Genomic DNA, 21,719 nt, shown 5'->3' on the forward strand with positions numbered 1-21,719 from the left:
GATTTTTGGATTGGTTTTTGATTTCAGAGACTGAACAAGAGGTTGCTTTGGCGATTTTGAGGGGAGTAGTTGACTTCAAAAGGGAGCCTTGGCCTCAGACTTCAAGAGGGAGCCTTGACCTCAGATATTTCACAGTGCCAAGAGTCTCGTGCCTCAACATTTAGGTGTCCATTATGTTTCAACAAGGATTATTATTTTTGAGTGAGCTTTGGAGACATGCTTCAAGAATTGTTGGTTATGGTGACTTGCTTGGTGAGACTATGATAGAAATTGCTAAGTCCAGATTGTAAGAATCTAAAAAATAAGAACATGAAAAGCTCGATTGTAAAATTAGTATATAATTTTTTTTAAGTAGTTCTAATTTACATTATATGAAATGAATCTTAATGTTTGAATTTAATAAAAATTTGCATAAATGTTTAGATTAAGTTATTTAGTTTTGTCATAGTTGAGAATGTACTGTAAAGTATTTTTAGTGAATAATTTTATTTTAATAATAATAATAATATTAAAAAATAAAATTTAGAATTTATTGTATTTTAAAAATAAAATTTAAAAATATTAAAATTATATTTATATAAGCTTTAGTGACACCCACAAAGTCGTAGGTATAACTTTTGCTACATATTAAACTAGTATAAGATATAGTGACAAACATTTTATATTGTCTGTCACTAAAAGTTATAGTGACAATCAGTTTAGCATCACACCACACCCCCTTAAAGTAGACGCCAAAAGGAGGTGTCACTAAAAGTTTTTTATATTTCTACCTACAGATATTTGACTTTTAGTGACGGATTATGAGTGTCACGAAAAGTCAATTTTCCTGTTGTGACAATAACACAACAAGTAATAGCCTATTCTTACCAACAATAACTAATCAAGCAACAGCATCAGAAATTTCATCAGTAGACAAAAAACTAAAAATATATAAATCCTCAACATTACCTTTATGGTAAAAAAACTTTCTAAGCAATCCTTCTCTATGGAACCCAACTTTTTCCAACACCCTTTGAGAAGCCTTATTCTCCACAACAGTATAAGCCTCCAACCTTACCAACCCATGAAACTCCTGAAACACTTTTGACAAAAGAATCTTCAACCCTTTTGTGACTATACCTTGACCCCAATAGTTGAACCCAATAGCATAACCCAAACATGCTTTATGCTTCTCATCATTATAAGGAAGAACCCAAAAAATTCCAATGGAGTGGCCATTAAGACATATTGATTGGTATGATGGGTAAATCCATTTGTTTTCTATGAAATTCAAAGCTTCTTCTCTTGAATTACATATCTCTAATCGAGTATTTTCAACGACTCTATCATCACTTAACCATAATAATACATCATCAATGTCATCTTCTTTGAATGGCTTGAGAGTGATGATGTTTGAGAGATTTATTGCATTGGCCATAAGCTCGTTCGTAACCACAAAATGTGAATGGTATTAGTATGTTTAAGATATTGGATATGTGTTTTATATAAAAATAAAAAAAATATGAAGGTGGGGTGTGTACGGGTGCATCATTCAATTTTAATTTGAATGACGTAGCTTTACAAAATTAAATTTATATTGAGTGTCACAACTTTATCTTACTTATTATTTTAATTTATTAAATTTGAATGATGTGATTTTAATTAATATTAATATAAAAATTAATAAATAAATTAAATTAAATTTTATGAAAAAATATAATCATGAGAAATAATTAAAAATTTAAGAATTGTAAAAAATGTTTCAATATAATTTGATAATTTATTAATATTTTTTTATGAAAGCAATTCCAAATTCATTGCTTCTACAGAGATTGTTGATTCCATTCTAACAAATGTGTTTTCTCATGTTATAATTAATAATAAAAATAAAAGTAAGTAGAGAAAATAATATATTTATGAAAATACTTTTATTATGATATTACTTATTTATCTTAATCATTCACATCTAAAAAAAGAATTTTAACTTCCACTGAAAAAGAAATTTTATCTCGTTTTTCAAACCCGAAACTTTTCCTTTCCGCTGTAAGTACTAACTAAAGGAGAAATCTCAGGAAGAAATTTTTTTGTATTTTCAAAAATGAAAAACGTACTACTTTTCCACTAAAACTGAGATGAAAATACAAACTTTTTCTCTCGGTTACTTCTATTAACCGAGGTAGAGGATGTTAGCGGGAGGGTTTTTAATTCGGTTAGGTGATTCCATCGAGGGAAAATCTCTTTATAAATGGATAAATGGTGCGTTTCTCTATATTTTAATTTATATTTGTAAACTAAATGATCTATCCCTTTGATTTTTCTTAATAGTTGAGAAAATAAATTCATGGTAAAGTGATTTTTTCTTTTAAGGAGAAACTTAAGTTGTTAAGGGGCAAGTTGAGAACATGAATAGGAACGTGTTTGGTTTCTTGAATCTTGAGGTGGAAAGTGCCATTAAAGACCTTAACAACCTTGATTTGTTTGCATCAGGACCTAACTCTTCGGATTTGTCGGATCTCGCGGCTAGACACTACAAGAAATCCTTGGAATAGCCAGGGGAATTAGCCAGGGGTAAACCTTCACGCAAATAAATGACGTTGCTTGGGGTTAAGCCCCTCGCAAAACACAATTTAAAAAAAAACAAAATTCGCATACCTAGGGGATACCCCTCGCAAATAGAAGAAGAGGGAAATTTTTTATATTCAAAATCTCCATTGCGAGGGGATACCCCAAGCAAACGAAAGTGGCGCCAAAAACAAAATTTATTGGACAGCTAATGCAGCAATTAGCGAGGGGCATCCCCAAGGAAATAATAGTGCTGATTTTAGCGAGGGGTAGCCCCTCGGAAAAAAGACAGTCTTGTCTTATCAACTGGTGCAAGCAGACTGCGCGCGCAGTCCCCATTTTTCAAGGTGACAATTTGCGAGGGGTCCCCCCACGCCCCGTTTGACCGTTTCATTTCCGAGGGGCAGCCCCTCGCTGATTTCTGCATCAGATTAATCCGAACGTTACATGCATTGATTGTGTCCTTAATAACTTTACCATTTCAAACCCATTACTTATTTATCTTTCTTCTTCCTTTTAACAACACAATCTCATTCCTCTCAACTTCTCAATCTCATTCCTCTCAATTTCTCACAAAATTTTATTCCTCTCAACTTCTCAACAACACTTAAGGTAAAAATTCTCCTCTACTTCCTCTCAACAATATTATACATTCTTTTTTATTTAATATTAAATCTAATTTTCGTTTTTGTTTTACAACAATTGAATCATAGAAGACAGAATCTTGGAATAAAGCTCTGATATTTTGAAGGAAATCTTCAAAGTCTACACCAAAGTTTTCTTCAAATAAGGTACACATATAAAATTTATGAACTTTTTTTTTATGTGTTTATGATGGAAGTATATATATATATATATATATATATATATATATATATATATATATATATATATATAAATTTTCTGTGTTTGTTATATATAGATTACAGTTTAGATTTTTTTTTGTATGTGTTTAGATTTTTTTTTATAATTTTTTCGAAAGTAATATCAATATTTGCTGATTTTTGAAATTAATAGTTTAAATGTAGTATTAATATAAATAATATAATTTATGTTTAGTATTAAAAATAAGATTATGTTTGGAATATTTTTATGTGTGTTAGTAAATATTATAATCATTATTTAGAAAACAGTATTTATATATTAAATAATAAATACGATTTTTATATATTATAAAAATATTATTTAAAAAATATTAGCCTTTTTATTTTGTATTAATAAAAACAATATAATTTTTATTTAAAAACACTATATTTAAAATCAGTATATAATAGTTTAAAAACAGTATGTATTTATAAAACAATATAATAATATAAAAATAGTATGTAATTTGAAAATAGTATGCATTAAAAATAAAGTATTTAAAAAAACAGTATAAAAATTTTGTATAGTTAATATTATTATATCAAAAAAACAGTTTATAAATTTTGTACTTTTGAAATTAAAATTATATTTGATAGTTTATTGTATGTAATAAAAAATAGTATATAAAAATAATAAATTTATTAAAACAGTATATATATATATATATATATATATATATATATATATATATATATATATATATATATATATATATATATATATATATATATATATATATATATATATTCATATCTCACAAATTTGTGTGCTTTTGTGTATATATTTTAAAAGCAAGTATGTATGTTTAGGACTAAAAACAAGTAAATATATTTTAAAAACAAATATTTTTTAGGACTAAAAACAAGTATATAGTTTATATATGATTCACTGTATATATTATTTTAGGACTAAAAACAAGTATATAGTTTATACGTTTAGAAAAAGACAAATATTGAATATAATTAAACATGATTCACATGTGCAGTATGGAACATTACCAATTATATCGTAGTTGGATGTATGATAGAATGTTTCCTGGACGACGTGGGCTTAAACCACTTTTTATGGAAGGAGTTGCTGTAACACCCCAATTCTACCCAAAGCATTTAGGCAAGAAAATATCAAAGTATTAAAATTTCATACAACACAATTAGGATGTTACACTAAGTAACCAAACAAACACCTTAAAAATAAACGGACATCACCGTTGCCAAAAGCATACACACCTGCCAATAACATGATACATAACACACGGAAGATATGAACATATATATATATACGTATAGCTCTCACTCTCAAAGAGGAGTTTTCCAAAATAAAGTGTTTACAATACACAATGGCACGTCATCACATATATATATATATATTCAAAAGAGTCATATACAAATAAATAACAGCAGACTCCCGACTACACGGTGTTATGTATCAGAGCGACCGACAATACCAACTGGAGAACTAAATCATCCAAAAGACTCCCAAAGCGGCTAATCTGCAGGATGCCACTCAAGCATCAAATCAGCAGAAGGGTGAGAATATAATTCATAATGAAAGCATGACAATTATAGTAATGCCAACAAGTATCATCAAGAATCATACAACAAAGTAATCCACTCATTTAACCACAATCAATATATAAGTAATGTGACACATGAATGACAACATAAATTATAAAGACTGACGATGATGAATGAGACTCGACTATGCATATGCATGTGGTACCAAATCCGGAGTAAAACTCCTCCTTGTTATTATGACAAATACACCTTTGCCGAGCATTATGCTGGGACTTCTTTCCCTCAGGAAAATACACCTTTGTCGAGCAGTAAGCTACGACTAAATGTCATCGAGCATTTATCCCCCACTGATGACCTCTTGCCACTCGGGCAAATACACCTTTTTACCGAGCATTAAGCCCCCACTGGTAATAATTGCCAATTCAGGCCACCTGCTAATAGCATTCCGCCATTAACGTAATGAAATGTTATGCTGTGCAAATATATGACTCTATTACACGACAACAACATCATCAACAATATAACACGGTCACATACCCACGTTACACCGTTTATATTCTATCCAAAAGGATACATCACCAATTAATAACATCGTTATCAATTACATCACACCATAATTACCACACAGGCATTAATAAGCACACAGCACACATTCACCGTCAAAACATACTAGCCACATCGGCATAAATGATCGCATAATTGCATCTCATCAATTAATATTGGCCATTGGCCCACAACTCCATCAATACATCATCAACAAGTTGTAATAACAACATTTCAACAATGATAATACATCGTCCTCATAATAACAATTACTTGCCATAAGGCCACACATCATGTTAACAACAAACAACCAAACATCGTCACATATCAAGTATGAACATTCATTAATACATAACACATAGGAACATGATATCATGTTATCGACAACTAATCACACACCTCGTACCGATACGATAACATTCACACAACACATCATCATGATTTATCATGCACTAGCTCACAAAACCATTTATGAGAATCAACCAACCACTACTACATCCTACATAATCATATATAGCATGGAAATAGCTTCCGAACATTTCAAACAACACATAAAACGAACACCCGAGTTAAAAGATACGACTTTTCAAAGTTTGGAAAACATAAACATACTTCATAAGTTAACCCTACATAGTTCTATCACTAAATCCTAATAAAAATAATTGGATACTACATCCTATGAATCATTTCATTAAATCATAGTATAGTTCATTGCGTTAGCTTTCCAACGCTTCAAACGGCGACAAAATCGGAGTTACGGTTCAAGAGTTACGAAGTTTCAAAGTTTTGGAAAAACAGAAAATGCTGTTGTCCGCTTCAGCTCCGCTCAGCGGACCCTCACAGAGATTTTTATGCAAAAGAACCTCCGCTCAGCGGAACCACCTCCGCTCAGCGGACCTGCGTAAACCCAGAAAAAACCAGAACGAACCAGAACGGTTCTAACCCTCTTATACCCACCAAAACCACTCCAAAACATCATTATAACATCAATACAACACATACAAACCATAGAAACAACCTAACATCAAAATTTTCATGGTTGATTCATCAATCTATCTCAAAACCTAACATTTTATCCAAACTCAATCAAGCCATAGAAATGGAAAAGAAAGCATGATCAATGAAGGTATCTATCATCATACTACACATACACACCACAAAATCATGTTTATAACTTCTAAACTCACAAAACTCACAATCCACCATTGTTGTCCAAGCACACAAATGAACAAGAACAAGAACAAAAACAAGAACAAGACTATAAGAATCATACATCCAAGATAAATTAGATTCACCCCCTTACCTTGCTATTGTGACGATCGGTAATCGATTCGGTTGAGAATCCTCCACTTTCTCTTGTTTTTCCTCTTTGCTCTTCTTCTTCCTCTCTTCTCTTTCTTTCTCTTCTTTTTATTTCCACCCCTCTTCCTTTCTCACAAATATCTCCTTCTTATAAGGAAAATATTTATCCCGCAAAAATGACCAAAATGCCCCTACGCTCAAATATCGTTCAAACGCCCCAAAACGCGGAATATTACCTTAATGATATTTCTAGTACCAAAAATATGAAAACCTTCAATTAAATATTAGTCCGCCATCCCGAACTAATACCGACTGAAACGACTCCAAAAACGGTAAAATTCCATTAAACGTCACAAACGTCCAAATCAAGCATATACTTATTTTTCCGGGCGTTACAACTCTCCCCCACTTAGAACATTTCCGTCCTCGGAAATATCCCAAACACAAACAAACCTGGATACGCTCTCGCCTCCGACTAACCAACTATCAAGCCACGAAAGCAACGACACAATCAGCGCCAAACAACGAACCTCTCTATCTAAAAGCAAAACAACCAAAACACAACAACGACAACGAGATGCACAGCCCATACAATGCACTCATCGACTAACACCAAAACACAAGAAAATAACCAAGGCCCAACCAACAAGAACAAGATGCAATGCCCACACAATGCACTTGTCGACCAAACCGCAACCATAATGTTACCGTCATCAAAGGCAACCCACCTCTAATCCCCCCTACAAGGAATTAGCTACATGTACTCGAACCATCACCATGGAAACGAGACATCATCCTAGATAAAGACATAAAGTTCCATGACATATACAACTTCTGAACATCCTCAGCAAAACTAGAATACCAATAACCCGGTCGCACAACATCCAAACAACCATGCCAAGACATAGCAGTCAAACATGTAACCAAAACATCTGGTGGTCTTATAATTCCTACCACGTCCACTGTCCACAATTTGAACTCTAACGATTCATACACATACGAACCGCGTCATTTCACACTTCCGATGCGCACTCTGATTTCCCACAACAAACAGATTTACCAATTTCATAACCAACTTCCAACTCCTTCTAGTATTCACCAGAAACTCACTGTTCTCTCTTAACATACTCAACCTCTTAATATGCTGTGTCAGCTTGCACACCAGACAAAAGTCTTTGCTTTATCCAATCAAAGGCAAAAAGCTAATTCAAACACATCCTTGTTTCACAACACAAGCCCTCATAGATCCTTAAGTGACCAAATCGTCCTCTCAGTATGACCATCCGTTTGAGGACGAGACGCCAAACTCAACGCAACTTTATACCCAAAGTACTTTGCGAACCTTCTCAAAATTTTCGGAAATAAACCTCGGATCTCAATCTGAACAATACCTTTCGAAACACCATGCAAACAAACCAACCAACAAACAATTTTATCAACATACCACTCGCCAGTACTTCCATCGGTTAATCCATTCTTATCGGAATAATGCGAGCAGATTTCATCAATATATCCACAATGACCCAAATCGCCTCACAATTACTCGACGTCCTCGGCAAACCAGAACAAAATCCATAGAAATGCTATTCCACTTCTACTCAGGAATGGACAACTGTTACATGAAACCAGACGACTCCTGACAAGTCAAACACAAATAAACAAATCCCTTCATATCCTTCTTCATTACTTTGCCACTAAAAATGACGTTCTCAAATCTTGATACATCTTAGTAGCATCAGGATGAATACTCAAATCACCACGACGCACCTCATCCCAAGTCCTCTTTCAAATCCGAACATTAGGAATACAAACTTGATCATGACATCCCATGACATTGTTCTTATCAATCCGAAGATCACCATCTTTATCTTTGACTAATAAATGTCGTCTTATCAACCCATTCAAATCCGATTCCTGACATTTTCTAATCTCATCAAGAATACCATAAGTAAGCTTTCACATATAAAGCTCAACACCTGAAGAAGTCACTTTACAAACCCAACTCAAATCTCACAACTGTTTCAAATATCACAATACTCGAATCATCGACATATACGTATGCAATGGTTTCTCATAATCAACTCGTTCTGATCAAACGAATACTTCAAACTCTTGTAGTCACTTACACACACAAATATCGATCCGAATAATTAGTGCCTTCAAATTTCCCAAACAGAAATAACAACTGCCAACTCTAAATCTTGTGACAGATAAATCCTTTCAAAAATCTTAACTTGCATAAAAGCATAAACCACCACTTACCCCTTTCTGCATTAGAACTTCTTGCAAACCCAACAAAAAAACATCTCAAAACGCCATAAACAGTTCTAACAGATCCGGCAAAATCAAAATAGGAGTGATAGTCAACCTCCTCTTAAACCCTTGAACATTCACTTCACTCGACCAAAACTCACATAAGGAGACTTAGCAAACAACTTCTTCTTCCCAACACGGACAAAACAAATCTCAAATACTTAGCATGCTCATCTTCACACTGATGATACCTATACCTCAAATCAAACTTGCAAAACAAACAAGATCCAACCAACTGGATCCGTCAAAATATCAATCCTCGAAAGTGGATACTTTTCCTTAATTGTCACTTTTCTCAATTGTCTAAAATCGACACAAAGCCTCATCTCAAGAAAATCCTTAAGTTGACTCCTCAACTCTTCCAACTCAGAAGATGGCATCCGATACGGAACCCTCGACACAACAATAGTTCTAGGAACTAAATCCGTCAAAACAGAACTCCAAGACAGAATTCCTCTTTTCGACGATGAATCAATTAAACCTTCAAGAAACACTTATACATATGCACAACTATCCATAATTCCCACAATTGCTATTCCTCAAGAACATCCAAAATCGTCGACAACATAAACAACGTCGTGCCACCCAGCACCGACTCATTCACTTCCAATATTATCAAACTAGCCAGATAAGCCTATCACGTCCAATACGATTCCGTCTACTATCAACAAGAGATTAAGGGTGATCAAGTCCTCAATTTGTCAATAGGTAGCCGACAATCATAATAGAGTATAAACTATCAGTACTAACATTAATAATATTCTTTTCCAACTTTTGCTCATAGCATAGAAGCACTATGATTCCATAATTCACAAATCTCTCAAGATCATCTGAACCAGCCAACCCGACATCTTGTAGCTACGTACCAAAACACTTCTAACAAATCCTAAGAATAAAATTCTTGAGATCCTACTCAACTCTTCATACTCCTAATTCTCACTCGAGTTCCAAAACATTTCCAACAACGTCCATAACTCCTACAACAAAGTCTACCACAATGCTTTCCTCAATCATTGATCCAACAACGACACCTCACACAAGGCTACTCAAACAACAACTTCATAGTCCATCAGTAGCGTTAGAGCATCACAACTCTCTAAATTCCATTCCTTAGAAATAACCAAAATCTAATCCGAGACACTCCCACTTGATTAACAACCAAAGTCTTAAGTCCAAGTCGCCTTCACTTCAGAAAACAACAAATTCCAACAACACTAGTACTGCTGACCTCAATAGCATACTAATCATCTTGCAACTGAAACATATCCGAGAAGCATATCTTCTCCCCCACTTGGCTTCAAACCACTCCTGCATACAACCGACTAGAGGCACAACAAGTACTGGAAGTGCTCCACACACTTATCACATACTGAGGAATTAAACGATATTAGACAACACTGGCCGGACAGACCGACCTGCTCTGATACCACTAATGTAACACCCCAATTCTACCCAAAGCATTTAGGCAAGAAAATATCAGAGTATTAAAATTTCATACAACACAATTAGGATGTTACACTAAGTAACCAAACAAACACCTTAAAAACAAACGGACATCACCGTTGCCAAAAGCATACACACCTGCCAATAACATGATACATAACACACAGAAGATATGAATATATATATATATATATATATATATATATATATATATATATATATATATATATATATATATACGTATAGCTCTCACTCTCAAAGAGGAGTTTTCCAAAATAAAGTGTTTACAATACACAATGCAACGTCATCACATATACATATTCAAAAGAGTCATATACAAATAAATAACAGCAGACTCCCGACTACACGGTGTTACGTATCAGAGCGACCGACAATACCAACTGGAGAACTAGCTCATCCAAAAGAATCCCAAAGCGGCTAATCTGCAGGATGCCACTCAAGCATCAAATCAGCAGAAGGGTGAGAATATAATTCATAAAGAAAGCATGACAATTATAGTAATGCCAACAAGTATCATCAAGAATCATACAACAAAGTAATCCACTCATTTAACCACAATCAGTATATAAGTAATGTGACACATGAATGACAACATAAATTATAAATACTGACGATGATGAATGAGACTCGACTATGCATATGCATGTGGTACCAAATCTGGAGTAAAACTCCTCCTTGTTATTATGACAAATACACCTTTGCCGAGCATTATGCTGGGACTTCTTTCCCTCAGGAAAATACACCTTTGTCGAGCAGTAAGCTACGACTAAATGTCATCGAGCATTTAGCCCCCACTGATGACCTCTTGCCACTCGGGAAAATACACCTTTTTACCGAGCATTAAGCCCCCACTGGTAATAATTGCCAATTCAGGCCACCTGCTAATAGCATTCCGCCATTAACGTAATGAAATGTTATGCTGTGCAAATATACGACTCTATTACACGACAACAACATCATCAACAATATAACACGGTCACATACCCACGTTACACCGTTTATATTCTATCCAAAAGGATACATCACCAATTAATAACATCGTTATCAATTACATCACACCATAATTACCACACAGGCATTAATAAGCACACAACACACATTCACCGTCAAAACATACTAGCCACATCGGCATAAATGATCGCATAATTGCATCTCATCAATTAATATTGGCCATTGGCCCACAACTCCATCAACACATCATCAACAAGTTGTAATAACAACATTTCAACAATGATAATACATCGTCCTCATAACAACAATTACTTGCCATAAGGCCACACATCATGTTAAATACAAACAACCAAACATCGTCACATATCAAGTATGAACATTCATTAATACATAACACATAGGAACATGATATCATGTTATCGACAACTAATCACACACCTCGTACCGATACGATAACATTCACACAACACATCATCATGATTTATCATGCACTAGCTCACAAAACCATTTATGAGAATCAACCAACCACTACTACATCCTACATCATCATATATAGCATGGAAATAGCTTCCGAACGTTTCAAACAACACATAAAACGAACACCCGAGTTAAAAGATACGACTTTTCAAAGTTTGGAAAACATAAACATACTTCATAAGTTAACCCTACATAGTTCTATCACTAAATCCTAATAAAAATAATAGGATACTACATCCTATGAATCATTTCATTAAATCATAGTATAGTTCATTGCGTTAGCTTTCCAACGCTTCGAACGGCGACAAAATCGGAGTTACGGTTCAAGAGTTACGAAGTTTCAAAGTTTTGGAAAAACAGAAAATGCTGTTGTCCGCTTCAGCTCCGCTCAGCGGACCCTCACAGAGATTTTTCTGCAAAAGAACCTCCGCTCAGCGGACCCACCTCCGCTCAGCAGACCTGCGTAAACCCAGAAAAAACCAGAACGAACCAGAACGGTTCTAACCCTCTTATACCCACCAAAACCACTCCAAAACATCATTATAACATCAATACAACACATACAAACCATAGAAACAACCTAACATCAAACTTTTCATGGTTGATTCATCAATCTATCTCAAAACCTAACATTTTATCCAAACTCAATCAAGCCATAGAAATGGAAAAGAAAGCATGATCAATGAAGGTATCTATCATCATACTACACATACACACCACAAAATCATGTTTATAACTTCTAAACTCACAAAACTCACAATCCAACATTGTTGTCCAAGCACACAAATGAACAAGAACAAGAACAAAAACAAGAACAAGACTATAATAATCATACATCCAAGATAAATTAGATTCACCCCCTTACCTTGCTATTGTGACGATCGGTAATCGATTCGGTTGAGAATCCTCCACTTTCTCTTGTTTTTCCTCTTTGCTCTTCTTCTTCCTCTCTTCTATTTCTTTCTCTTCTTTTTCTTTCCACCCCTCTTCCTTTCTCACAAATATCTCCTTCTTATAAGGAAAATATTTATCCCGCGGAAATGACCAAAATGCCCCTACGCTCAAATATCGTTCAAACGCCCCAAAACGCGGAATATTACCTTAATGATATTTCTAGTACCAAAAATATGAAAACCTTCAATTAAATATTAGTCCGCCATCCCGAACTAATACCGACTTAAACGACTCCAAAAACGGTAAAATTCCAATAAACGTCACAAACGTCCAAATCAAGCATATACTTATTTTTCCGGGCGTTACAGTTGTCGCGTTTCTCTCGTATGCGTTTGCTCAAGAATGTTGTCGCAGGGAAGGAGGGGTAAGGTGTCCGTGCTTAAAGTGTGGTTGCAGAAATATTATTAGTGACCCTTGTGAAGTGAAACGTCACTTGGAGAGAGTGGGTTTTAGGCCAAATTACTGGGTTTGGTCATCTAATGGGGAAACAATGCAGGAGATTAATAGAGAGGCTTCTAGCAGTCAAACACATATCGAACCAGATATAAATAGAGTTGATCCAGGGAGTAGTTCATCACATATGCAATGCCAGGAGCAATTTAATCTCGTTGAGGAGATGTTCACTGACGCATTAGGGGTGAATGTGGCGTACGATGAACCACAACACTTAGATGGAGAAGAGCTCCCGAATGAGAAAGCTCAAAGGTTTTATCAGTTGTTGAAAGAAATAAATATACCATTGTTTGAGGGGTCTTTTAACTCTAAGCTATCAATGTGTGTGAGACTTTTGGCTGCAAAATCAAATTGGAATGTTCCTGATCAGTGTTTAGAATTCTTTGTGAGAATGATGTTGGACGCGACTCATGTGAAAGAAAACATGCCTACAAGTTATTATGATGCAAAGAGGATGGTGTCAAAGTTAGGATTAGAAGTAAAAAAGATTGATTATAGCATTAGAGGTTGCATGTTGTTTTATGACAACGAGTTTGGTACAAATGATGGGGAATTGGAGGAATGTAAGTTTTGCGAGAGTCCGAGGTATTTAGTTAGCAGTAAAGGAGTTGACCAAAGGCAAAATCGCATTGCAGCGAAATCTATGTTCTATCTACCAATAATACCTAGGTTGCAAAGAACGTTTGCACCAATGCACAGTGCAAGCCAAATGGCATGGCACCATACACACAGAATTAGTTCAGGCATGATGCGACATCCATCTGACGGCGAGGCATGGAAATACTTTGATAGAATTCATCCTGAATTTGCACTTGAACCCAGGAATGTCCGACTTGGATTATGCTCAGATGGTTTCACTCCTTATAATTTTTCAGGAAATGAATATTCTTGTTGGCCAGTTATTGTTACCCCGTACAATCTCCCTCCTGAGATGTGCATGACGAAACCTTACATGTTTTTGACATGCATCATTCCGGGACTGTCGAGTCCAAAGGCGGGAATCGATGTTTATTTGCAACCTTTAATTGATGATCTCAAGAGGCTGTGGGTGGGAGCGTGGACTTATGATGTGTCTCGTAAACAAAATTTTAATATGCGAGCGACTTTGATATGGACAATTAATGACTTTCCTGCATATGGCATGTTGTCTGTATGGGGTACACATGGTAAAATGGGATGTCCATGAATCACATAAAAGCGTTTACTTTGGACTTTGGTGGGAAAAGTTCGTGGTTTGACTGTCATCGTAGGTTCTTACCTACCAACCATGAATTTAGAAGGAATAAAGATGCTTTTAGAAAAGGAATAAAAGTAAAAGATCTACCTCCCCCTCGATTGTCACCGAAATGCTTGAAACTTTGAGAAACTTGGCAAATACTGAGGCAGCACAACAAGTAGCAGCAAGAAATTTGGAAATTGAAGAGATGAAGAAAAAATAATTAGAGATGCAGGAGGAAATAAAAGAAGAGAAAGAGAGTTACGAGAAGAAATGAGGAGAGAATTTAAGGAAGAAATGAGGAGGCAGGCACAAGAGTATCAAGAAGCAATGCGAATTGCAAATGAGCGGTCACAAAGGTTTGATCAATTTTTTGCTTCACAAAATATGGGTGGTGGATTTGGAGGAATTAGTGGATATGGAGGAATTAATGAAGAAGAGGAGGAACAAGATGAGGGGAATAATTAAATTTACATATTTAAGTTTATTTTAATTTGTATGGAACAATTTGTGTTAACTATTTTGAACTTATTTTTAAATAGTGTTGTAATTTTGTATGGAGTTTCATTTTTATTATATTTGCTTAAATATTAATTATTATATGTATTATAATAATTTTGTTTTAGTTTGAATTATTATATATATTTTAATTTAAATTATATTATGATTATATATATATATATATATATATATATATATATTTTAATTATTAGGTACGAATTTGTGAATTATATTTTTTTTCATATGAAAAACAATTTGCGAGGGGCTAATCCCCAAGCAAAAAGAAAAATATGTCATGCATTTTTTGAGGGGCTAATCCCCAAGCAAAATATCAGACGCAGTTTGCCCCCTTGTAGACTGCTAGCTGGTGCCTACATTTGTAGGCTACAGATGGGAAAATTATGTCTTGCATTTTGCGAGGGGCTAATCCCTAAGCAATTTAGCGTAGTTTAAAGCCCCTCGGTAATGGATTTGCGACCCCCTGTTTGGCTAGGGGAGTTATCCCCTCGCAAATTGTGCATTTGTGAGGGGTTTTTGCCTTTAGTGAGGGGTTTAGCCCCTGGAAAAATGCAGTTATTCTTGTAGTGGAGATCTTGCGCCTCTTCTAGAGTTCGGGATTCGGTTTGTTTTAAATAAAGTGTTCTTCAACAAAAGGCTAGATGCACGTGGCTTGCGGAAGGAGATTCTAACTCTAAGTTTTTTCATGAGGCAATCAAGAAGCGTGCTAAAAGGAATGCGATTTTGGAGTTAAACACTTCTAATGGTTGGATAGACAATGTGGATTTGATAAAAGAAGAAGTGATGAGCCATTTTGGGAAGAGATTTGAGGAAACAATGCACTTGAGACCTTTTTTGGATGGTGTAAATTTTGCTTCTATTTCTCACTTGGATGCCTTGTCCCTTGAGTTACCGTTTTCGGAAGAGGAAATTAAAGAGGTTGTTTAGAAGTGTGATGGTGATAACAGTCTGGGGCCGGATGGTTTTTCTATGGAGTTTTACAAGTGTTGTTGGCCTTTCTTGAAAGATGAAATCGTTGGTTTTGTAAATGAGTTCCATGCCTATGCCATCTTACCCAAAGTGGTCACTACTTCTTTTTTGGCCTTGATTCCGAAAGTTGATAATCATGTCATGTTGGATGATTATCGACCCATTTGTCTCATTGGTAGTATGTATAGGATTTTGTCTAAATTACTTGCTTCAAGGTTGAAAGTGATGATGGATAAACTTATTTCTCATTGCCAATCCGCTTTTATTCCTAATAGGAATATGCTTGATGGGGTTCTTGTGGTTAATGAATTGCTTGATTTTGCAACAAGAAATAAGAGGAGTTATATGTTGGTGAAGGTGGATTTTGAGAAGGCCTATGATTGTGTTTCGTGGGAGTTTCTTAGATACCTTTTGCGTAGGATGGGGTTCGGTTTAAAGTGGTGAAAATGGATCGAAGCTTTAGTGTTCAATAGTTCCATGTCCGTTCTTGTTAACGGAAGCATGGCGTGAGAATTTTCAATTACTAAAGGATTAAGGCAAGGAGATCCTTTGTCTCCTTTCCTTTTCTTGTTGGTGGCAGAGGGTTTGACGAGTATGGTGAAGAAAGCTTCTTCTTTAGGTGAGTTAAAAGGTTTTCGGTTGGATGCTCATAATCAATTTGAGATTCTCCAATTTGCCGATGACACGATATTGATTGGTGAGGACTCTTGGAACAATCTTTGGACTTTTAAGGCTATTCTTAGAGGGTTTGAACTTGTTTCTGGATTACGTGTGAATTTGAATAAGAGTCGGCTTTTTGGTGTGAATCTTGACCCGGGGTTTATCCAAGTTAGAGAATCTTTTCTAAACTACGAGATTGGTTTGTCTTCCTTTGTGTTTCTTTGTATACCGGTTGGAATTAATCCTAGAAGATGTGACATGTGGAGACCGCTAGTTTCAAGATTAAGGAAGAGAATTGGAAGTTGGCATAATAGACAACTTTCGATTGCCGGAAGGGTCGTTCTTTTGAATTCCATCTTATCTAGCATCCCAATTTTTCGTTTATCTTTTTATAAGGCTCTGAAGTCCATCATTAACGAGATCATTGCGATTCAACGATCTTTTCTTTGGTGTGGTGAAGAAGACAAGAAGAAGATTAATTGGATTAGTTGGGATACTGTATGTCTTCCCAAAAAAGAAGGAGGGCTTGGTGTAAATCATTGTGGGAAGTTCAATTATGCGCTTCTTAGCAAATGGAAGTGGCACATTTTGAATGCGGAGACTTATTTATGGACTAACATTCTTTTTTGTAGGTATGGATATATTCAAAGAGCAATGCTAAACGAACCTTATTATCATTCGCGTGATAAAGTTTCGCTTTGGTGGAAGGATCTTTGCTCAGTTGGTTTTGTGGACTTGGAGTCACCATCAAATTGGTTTAAATCTTCCATCTCTTACAAACTTGGAAAGAGCCTTTCTTTGGAATTTTGGTTTGATGCTTAGTTAGGTACAACACCTCTTGGAATCCTTTTTTCCGGATTTAATTTCGTTGTCGGATAATCCGCATGCAAAGGTGGCCGATGTGGGGAGTTGGGAAGGCGAAATATGGCATTGGTCTCTTGGTATTTATTGTGATCCGGAGGACGGGGCAGTCGTGGCGCAATTGCATGAGTTGGTGATTCTTCTCGCGCCGATTCAGCCATGTTTCTCGATTGATGATTCGTTTGTGTGGTGGAGAAATCCTTCCGAGTTCACGGTGAGTAATGCTTATGACACAATCTTGTTACTTGAAATTACGAGACCTCTGTTGAATAATTCGGTCTCCATAGCTTTCTCTCGTTTATGGAAGACAAAGGTTCCTAGTGGTATTCATCTTTTCGGTTGGAGATTGATTTGGAATAGACTTTCTTCGAAAGCAAAATTGGCAAAACATGGAGCATTACTAGATCCTAATTTGTTGGTGTGCTCTTTGTGTGGTCGGTTTCCAGAAGATTTAGAACATCTTTTTCTTCATTGTGACATTGCTAGAGATTGGTGGATTAAATTGCTTCTTTGGTTTCGTTTGGATGACATCACTCCGGTCGATACTATTTTGGAGCGGATTGTTTGCTTGGAGACTTCTTGTAAGTTTCACTTTCGTTTGGATGTGTGTTGGTTTTTTGGATTGATTTTTTGTTGGGCTATTTGGATGTGTAGGAATGAAGTTATTTTTAAAGGGACTATTGTATCTAAGTTTGATGGGATGAGGTTTATCAAATTCATCTCATGGGAATGGTTCATGACTTTTTTTAAGGTGAATGACACTTTACTTTGGCCGGATTGGTGTGTCAATCCGAGACCGTTTTTTAGGTAGTTTGCTTTGTTTGTTCTTTTCCCGGTTGCATCCGGTTGGGGGATCATGTCCATCTTTTTATTTTTTGCCTTTTTTACTCCTTCTAACCTTGTTTGGGTTAAGCACCCCTAGTCCTTTGATTATAAAAAAAAAACATATTTTGCTATAAAAACACACGTTAAACATATTTTACCCTAATCCTAACTTATATGTTGTCATCCCAAACTCACACGCATCTTACTTTGTGAGAGTTACAAAATAGAAAGAATATTTGATGTTCTTCTATCTTAAACAAAATATTTTTTCCGCCATTGCAATTTATCTCACATAATGGTATTGATGTTGTTGTTGTATTTTTGAAATAATCTTCCTATGTTGTCTATCAAAGAAAACAATATTGTTTTTCTCGATTGACAACATTGAGAAATTTACTCCTAAATTTGTTGTATATTGCAAGCAATTGCATCACACAAAAATGGTGAATGGTAAAAAAATTGAAAAGGAAACAAGACATGTTACTTTCAATTTTTTATCATTCACCATTTTTTGCTAATAATATATTATCTCATTTTTTTTATAAAACCGAGGGGAAATTTTTTATTTCATTTTATTTTTAAATTAAAAAAGAAAAACCTTTCTCCTCAGTTTTGAAAAATAATTGAGGGGTTTAGTTACACAACTACAACAACAAATTTATGCCCTACATTTTTAAAGTAACAATGCTCAATATATTGCCAAGACATCTATCGACAATGAATCTATGTCCTACATCCATTACTATATATTTTGTTCTCTTTCTTGTGAAAGTATTTGCAATAAAAATATTTGCTCAAGTTAATGAAATCTTAAAACTTAAAATAGCTTGAAAATGTTCTCTAGGATGAATTGCAAGTGCATAAAAAATATTTTCTAAAAGTTGGAACATATAACTTACTAGAAGTTGGATGCACTAAAGGTATTGCAACAAATTCTAAATAACAACAAATATATATTGTTCTCCAAGAATAGCAATGATGAATTTGAGTTTGTTGTAATTTTTAATATTTCGTTGTAAGCAATGTAAAAAAAATTTTTTTTTTAATATTCTGTGTAAATAATATTTTTTTATTAAAAAAAGTTTATTCCCCTCGGCTTTTAGCAAAAACCGAGAGGAATGTCGCGCTTATCAGTCTAATATTTCATTATATTAAATTTAAACATATATGACATCCACTTAATTGTCTTGGATGCACACTCATTTTTAGAAATCCTTTCACTAAACTAATTTATGAAATATATAATATAAGAAAATTTGATGTTCTGTTTGTCATTTCTTCTTATTTTTCCACCTCATCAAATTGAGGGTAAATTTTAGGGTTAATACTACTTTACCCCCTGCCATATAGGCGAGATTCGGTTTACCCCCCTCTAAAAAAAAACTTATCGGACAAACCTTGCAAAATAAAGATTCCATCAAATTTGACCCTGATCAGTTTTTTTGGCCAAGATTCTTAGAATCTTGCCTACATGGCATTTTTGCTAGTGCTGACTAGGGATGGCAATGGATACCCATGGGTACGGATACTAGTTTTCCGCTACCCATCCGTTTAATAAAAATGGTATCCATATCCGCTCCATACCCGTGTGGATATCTACCGGGTGGGTATCCGTTATATTTTAAATATCCGTGGGTATTTATGGATATCCATGGATACTTTTTTTAATTGAAATTTACTAATTTTCTATATATTGAATAGAAAATTTATCTTTTTATTAATAGAATAGTATATGTTATGCATTTACTATATTAAATTCAAAAGCATCTTATAATGAATATTGTGTAGAATGTGAAAAAATGTTAAAAGAATATTTAAGTATACTAATTGATATTAAAAAGATATTCAAGTATAGTAATTTTAAAAGGATATTTAAGTAATTTTAATCACTATTAACGGATATGGATACCCGCGGATATGGATACCATCAAATCCGTATCCGTACCCGTAAGTAAACGGGTAACTAAATATCCGTTTATAATACCCATGGATATCCGATAAGCTATTCAACCCGTGCCCGTGACGGATTTTATCCGCGGATATCCGTGGGTATGGGTTTTTTTGCCATCCCTAGTGCTGACTGTACAACACATTGCTTATGTGGCACAGTCAGCACTGCCACGTGGAATTTTTTTTTTTTGAAAAATTTTTTTATTAATTTTTTTTAATAAAAAATTAATATTTTTTATTAATTTTGTTGATTTTTTAAATTTTTTTTTTAAAAAATTAATATTCTTTTTTTACGTTATTATTATATATAAATTATAAAAAAATTGAAAAAGAATTATAAAAAATTAAAAAAAATTTACGTTTTTACGTTTTTATTAATTTTTTTTTAATTTTTTTTCCCAAAATTGTTTTACTGTTTTTTTTTATTATTTTTAAAATTTATTTTTATTATATATAATTTCGCAGGTATTTTCAAATCCGTAGGTAAATCCACAGGTATTGTCAAATTCGCAGGTAAATCCGCATGCATTTTTAAAGGTAAATCCGCAGGTAATTTTAAATTCGTAGGTAAATCCGCAGGTATTTTTAAATCCGTAGGTAAATCCGCAGGTATTATCAAATTCGTAGGTAAATCCGCAGGTATTGTCAAATTCGCAGGTATTTTTAAAGGTAAATCCCCAGGTATTGTCAAATTCGTAGGTAAATCCGCAGGTACTGTCAAATATTTTTTAAAAACGTAAAAAAATATTCATTTTTTAAAAAAAAAACATTAATTTTAAAAAAAATATTAATTTTTTTTAAAAAAAAAATATTCATTTTAAAAAAAATCAACAAAAAAATTTTAAAAAAAAAATCCACGTGGCAGTGCTGACTGTGCCACATTGCTTATGTGTTGTACAGTCAGCACTACCAAAATTGCCATGTAGGCAAGATTCTAAGAATCTTGGCCAAAAATATTGATCAGGGTCAAATTTGATGGAATCTTTATTTTGCAAGGTTTGTCCAATAAGTTTTTTTTTAGAGGGGGGTAAACCGAATCTCGCTTATATGGCAGCGGGGTAAAGTAGTATTAACCCTTTTAAAAATGATTTTTATAGTGTTACAAAATTTTGTGAAAAAAAATTTTACAAAGAAACTTTTTATAAAAGCTACAAATGAAAATTTTGTTTGAATAGTTATTCTTAAAATGTGATTTTAGGTATTTCATGTATTTATGGATAAAAAATTTGGATATCAAATTTTCAAAAATTCACTTAATTTTGAAGCTATTTCAAATAGATTTTCATAAAAATCATTTTTGAAATACAACTTTTAGAAAAAATTGCGATTTTGACAAAGTTTTG

General features: G+C 34.2%; 1 protein-coding gene across 1 annotated transcript; it reads right to left on the reverse strand.

Annotated features, from left to right (window-relative positions):
* Positions 1 to 744: 744 nt before the first annotated feature.
* On the reverse strand, positions 745 to 1,456 carry LOC131639795 (uncharacterized). Its single transcript, XM_058910252.1, has one exon. It carries the CDS (start codon positions 1,415 to 1,417, stop codon positions 881 to 883), a length of 537 nt encoding a protein of 178 aa, XP_058766235.1. The 5' UTR covers positions 1,418 to 1,456; the 3' UTR covers positions 745 to 880.
* Between the last annotated feature and the right edge of the window lie 20,263 nt (positions 1,457 to 21,719).

Source organism: Vicia villosa, unplaced genomic scaffold, assembly GCF_029867415.1.
Source record: "Vicia villosa cultivar HV-30 ecotype Madison, WI unplaced genomic scaffold, Vvil1.0 ctg.002782F_1_1, whole genome shotgun sequence".
NCBI lineage: Eukaryota > Viridiplantae > Streptophyta > Magnoliopsida > Fabales > Fabaceae > Vicia > Vicia villosa.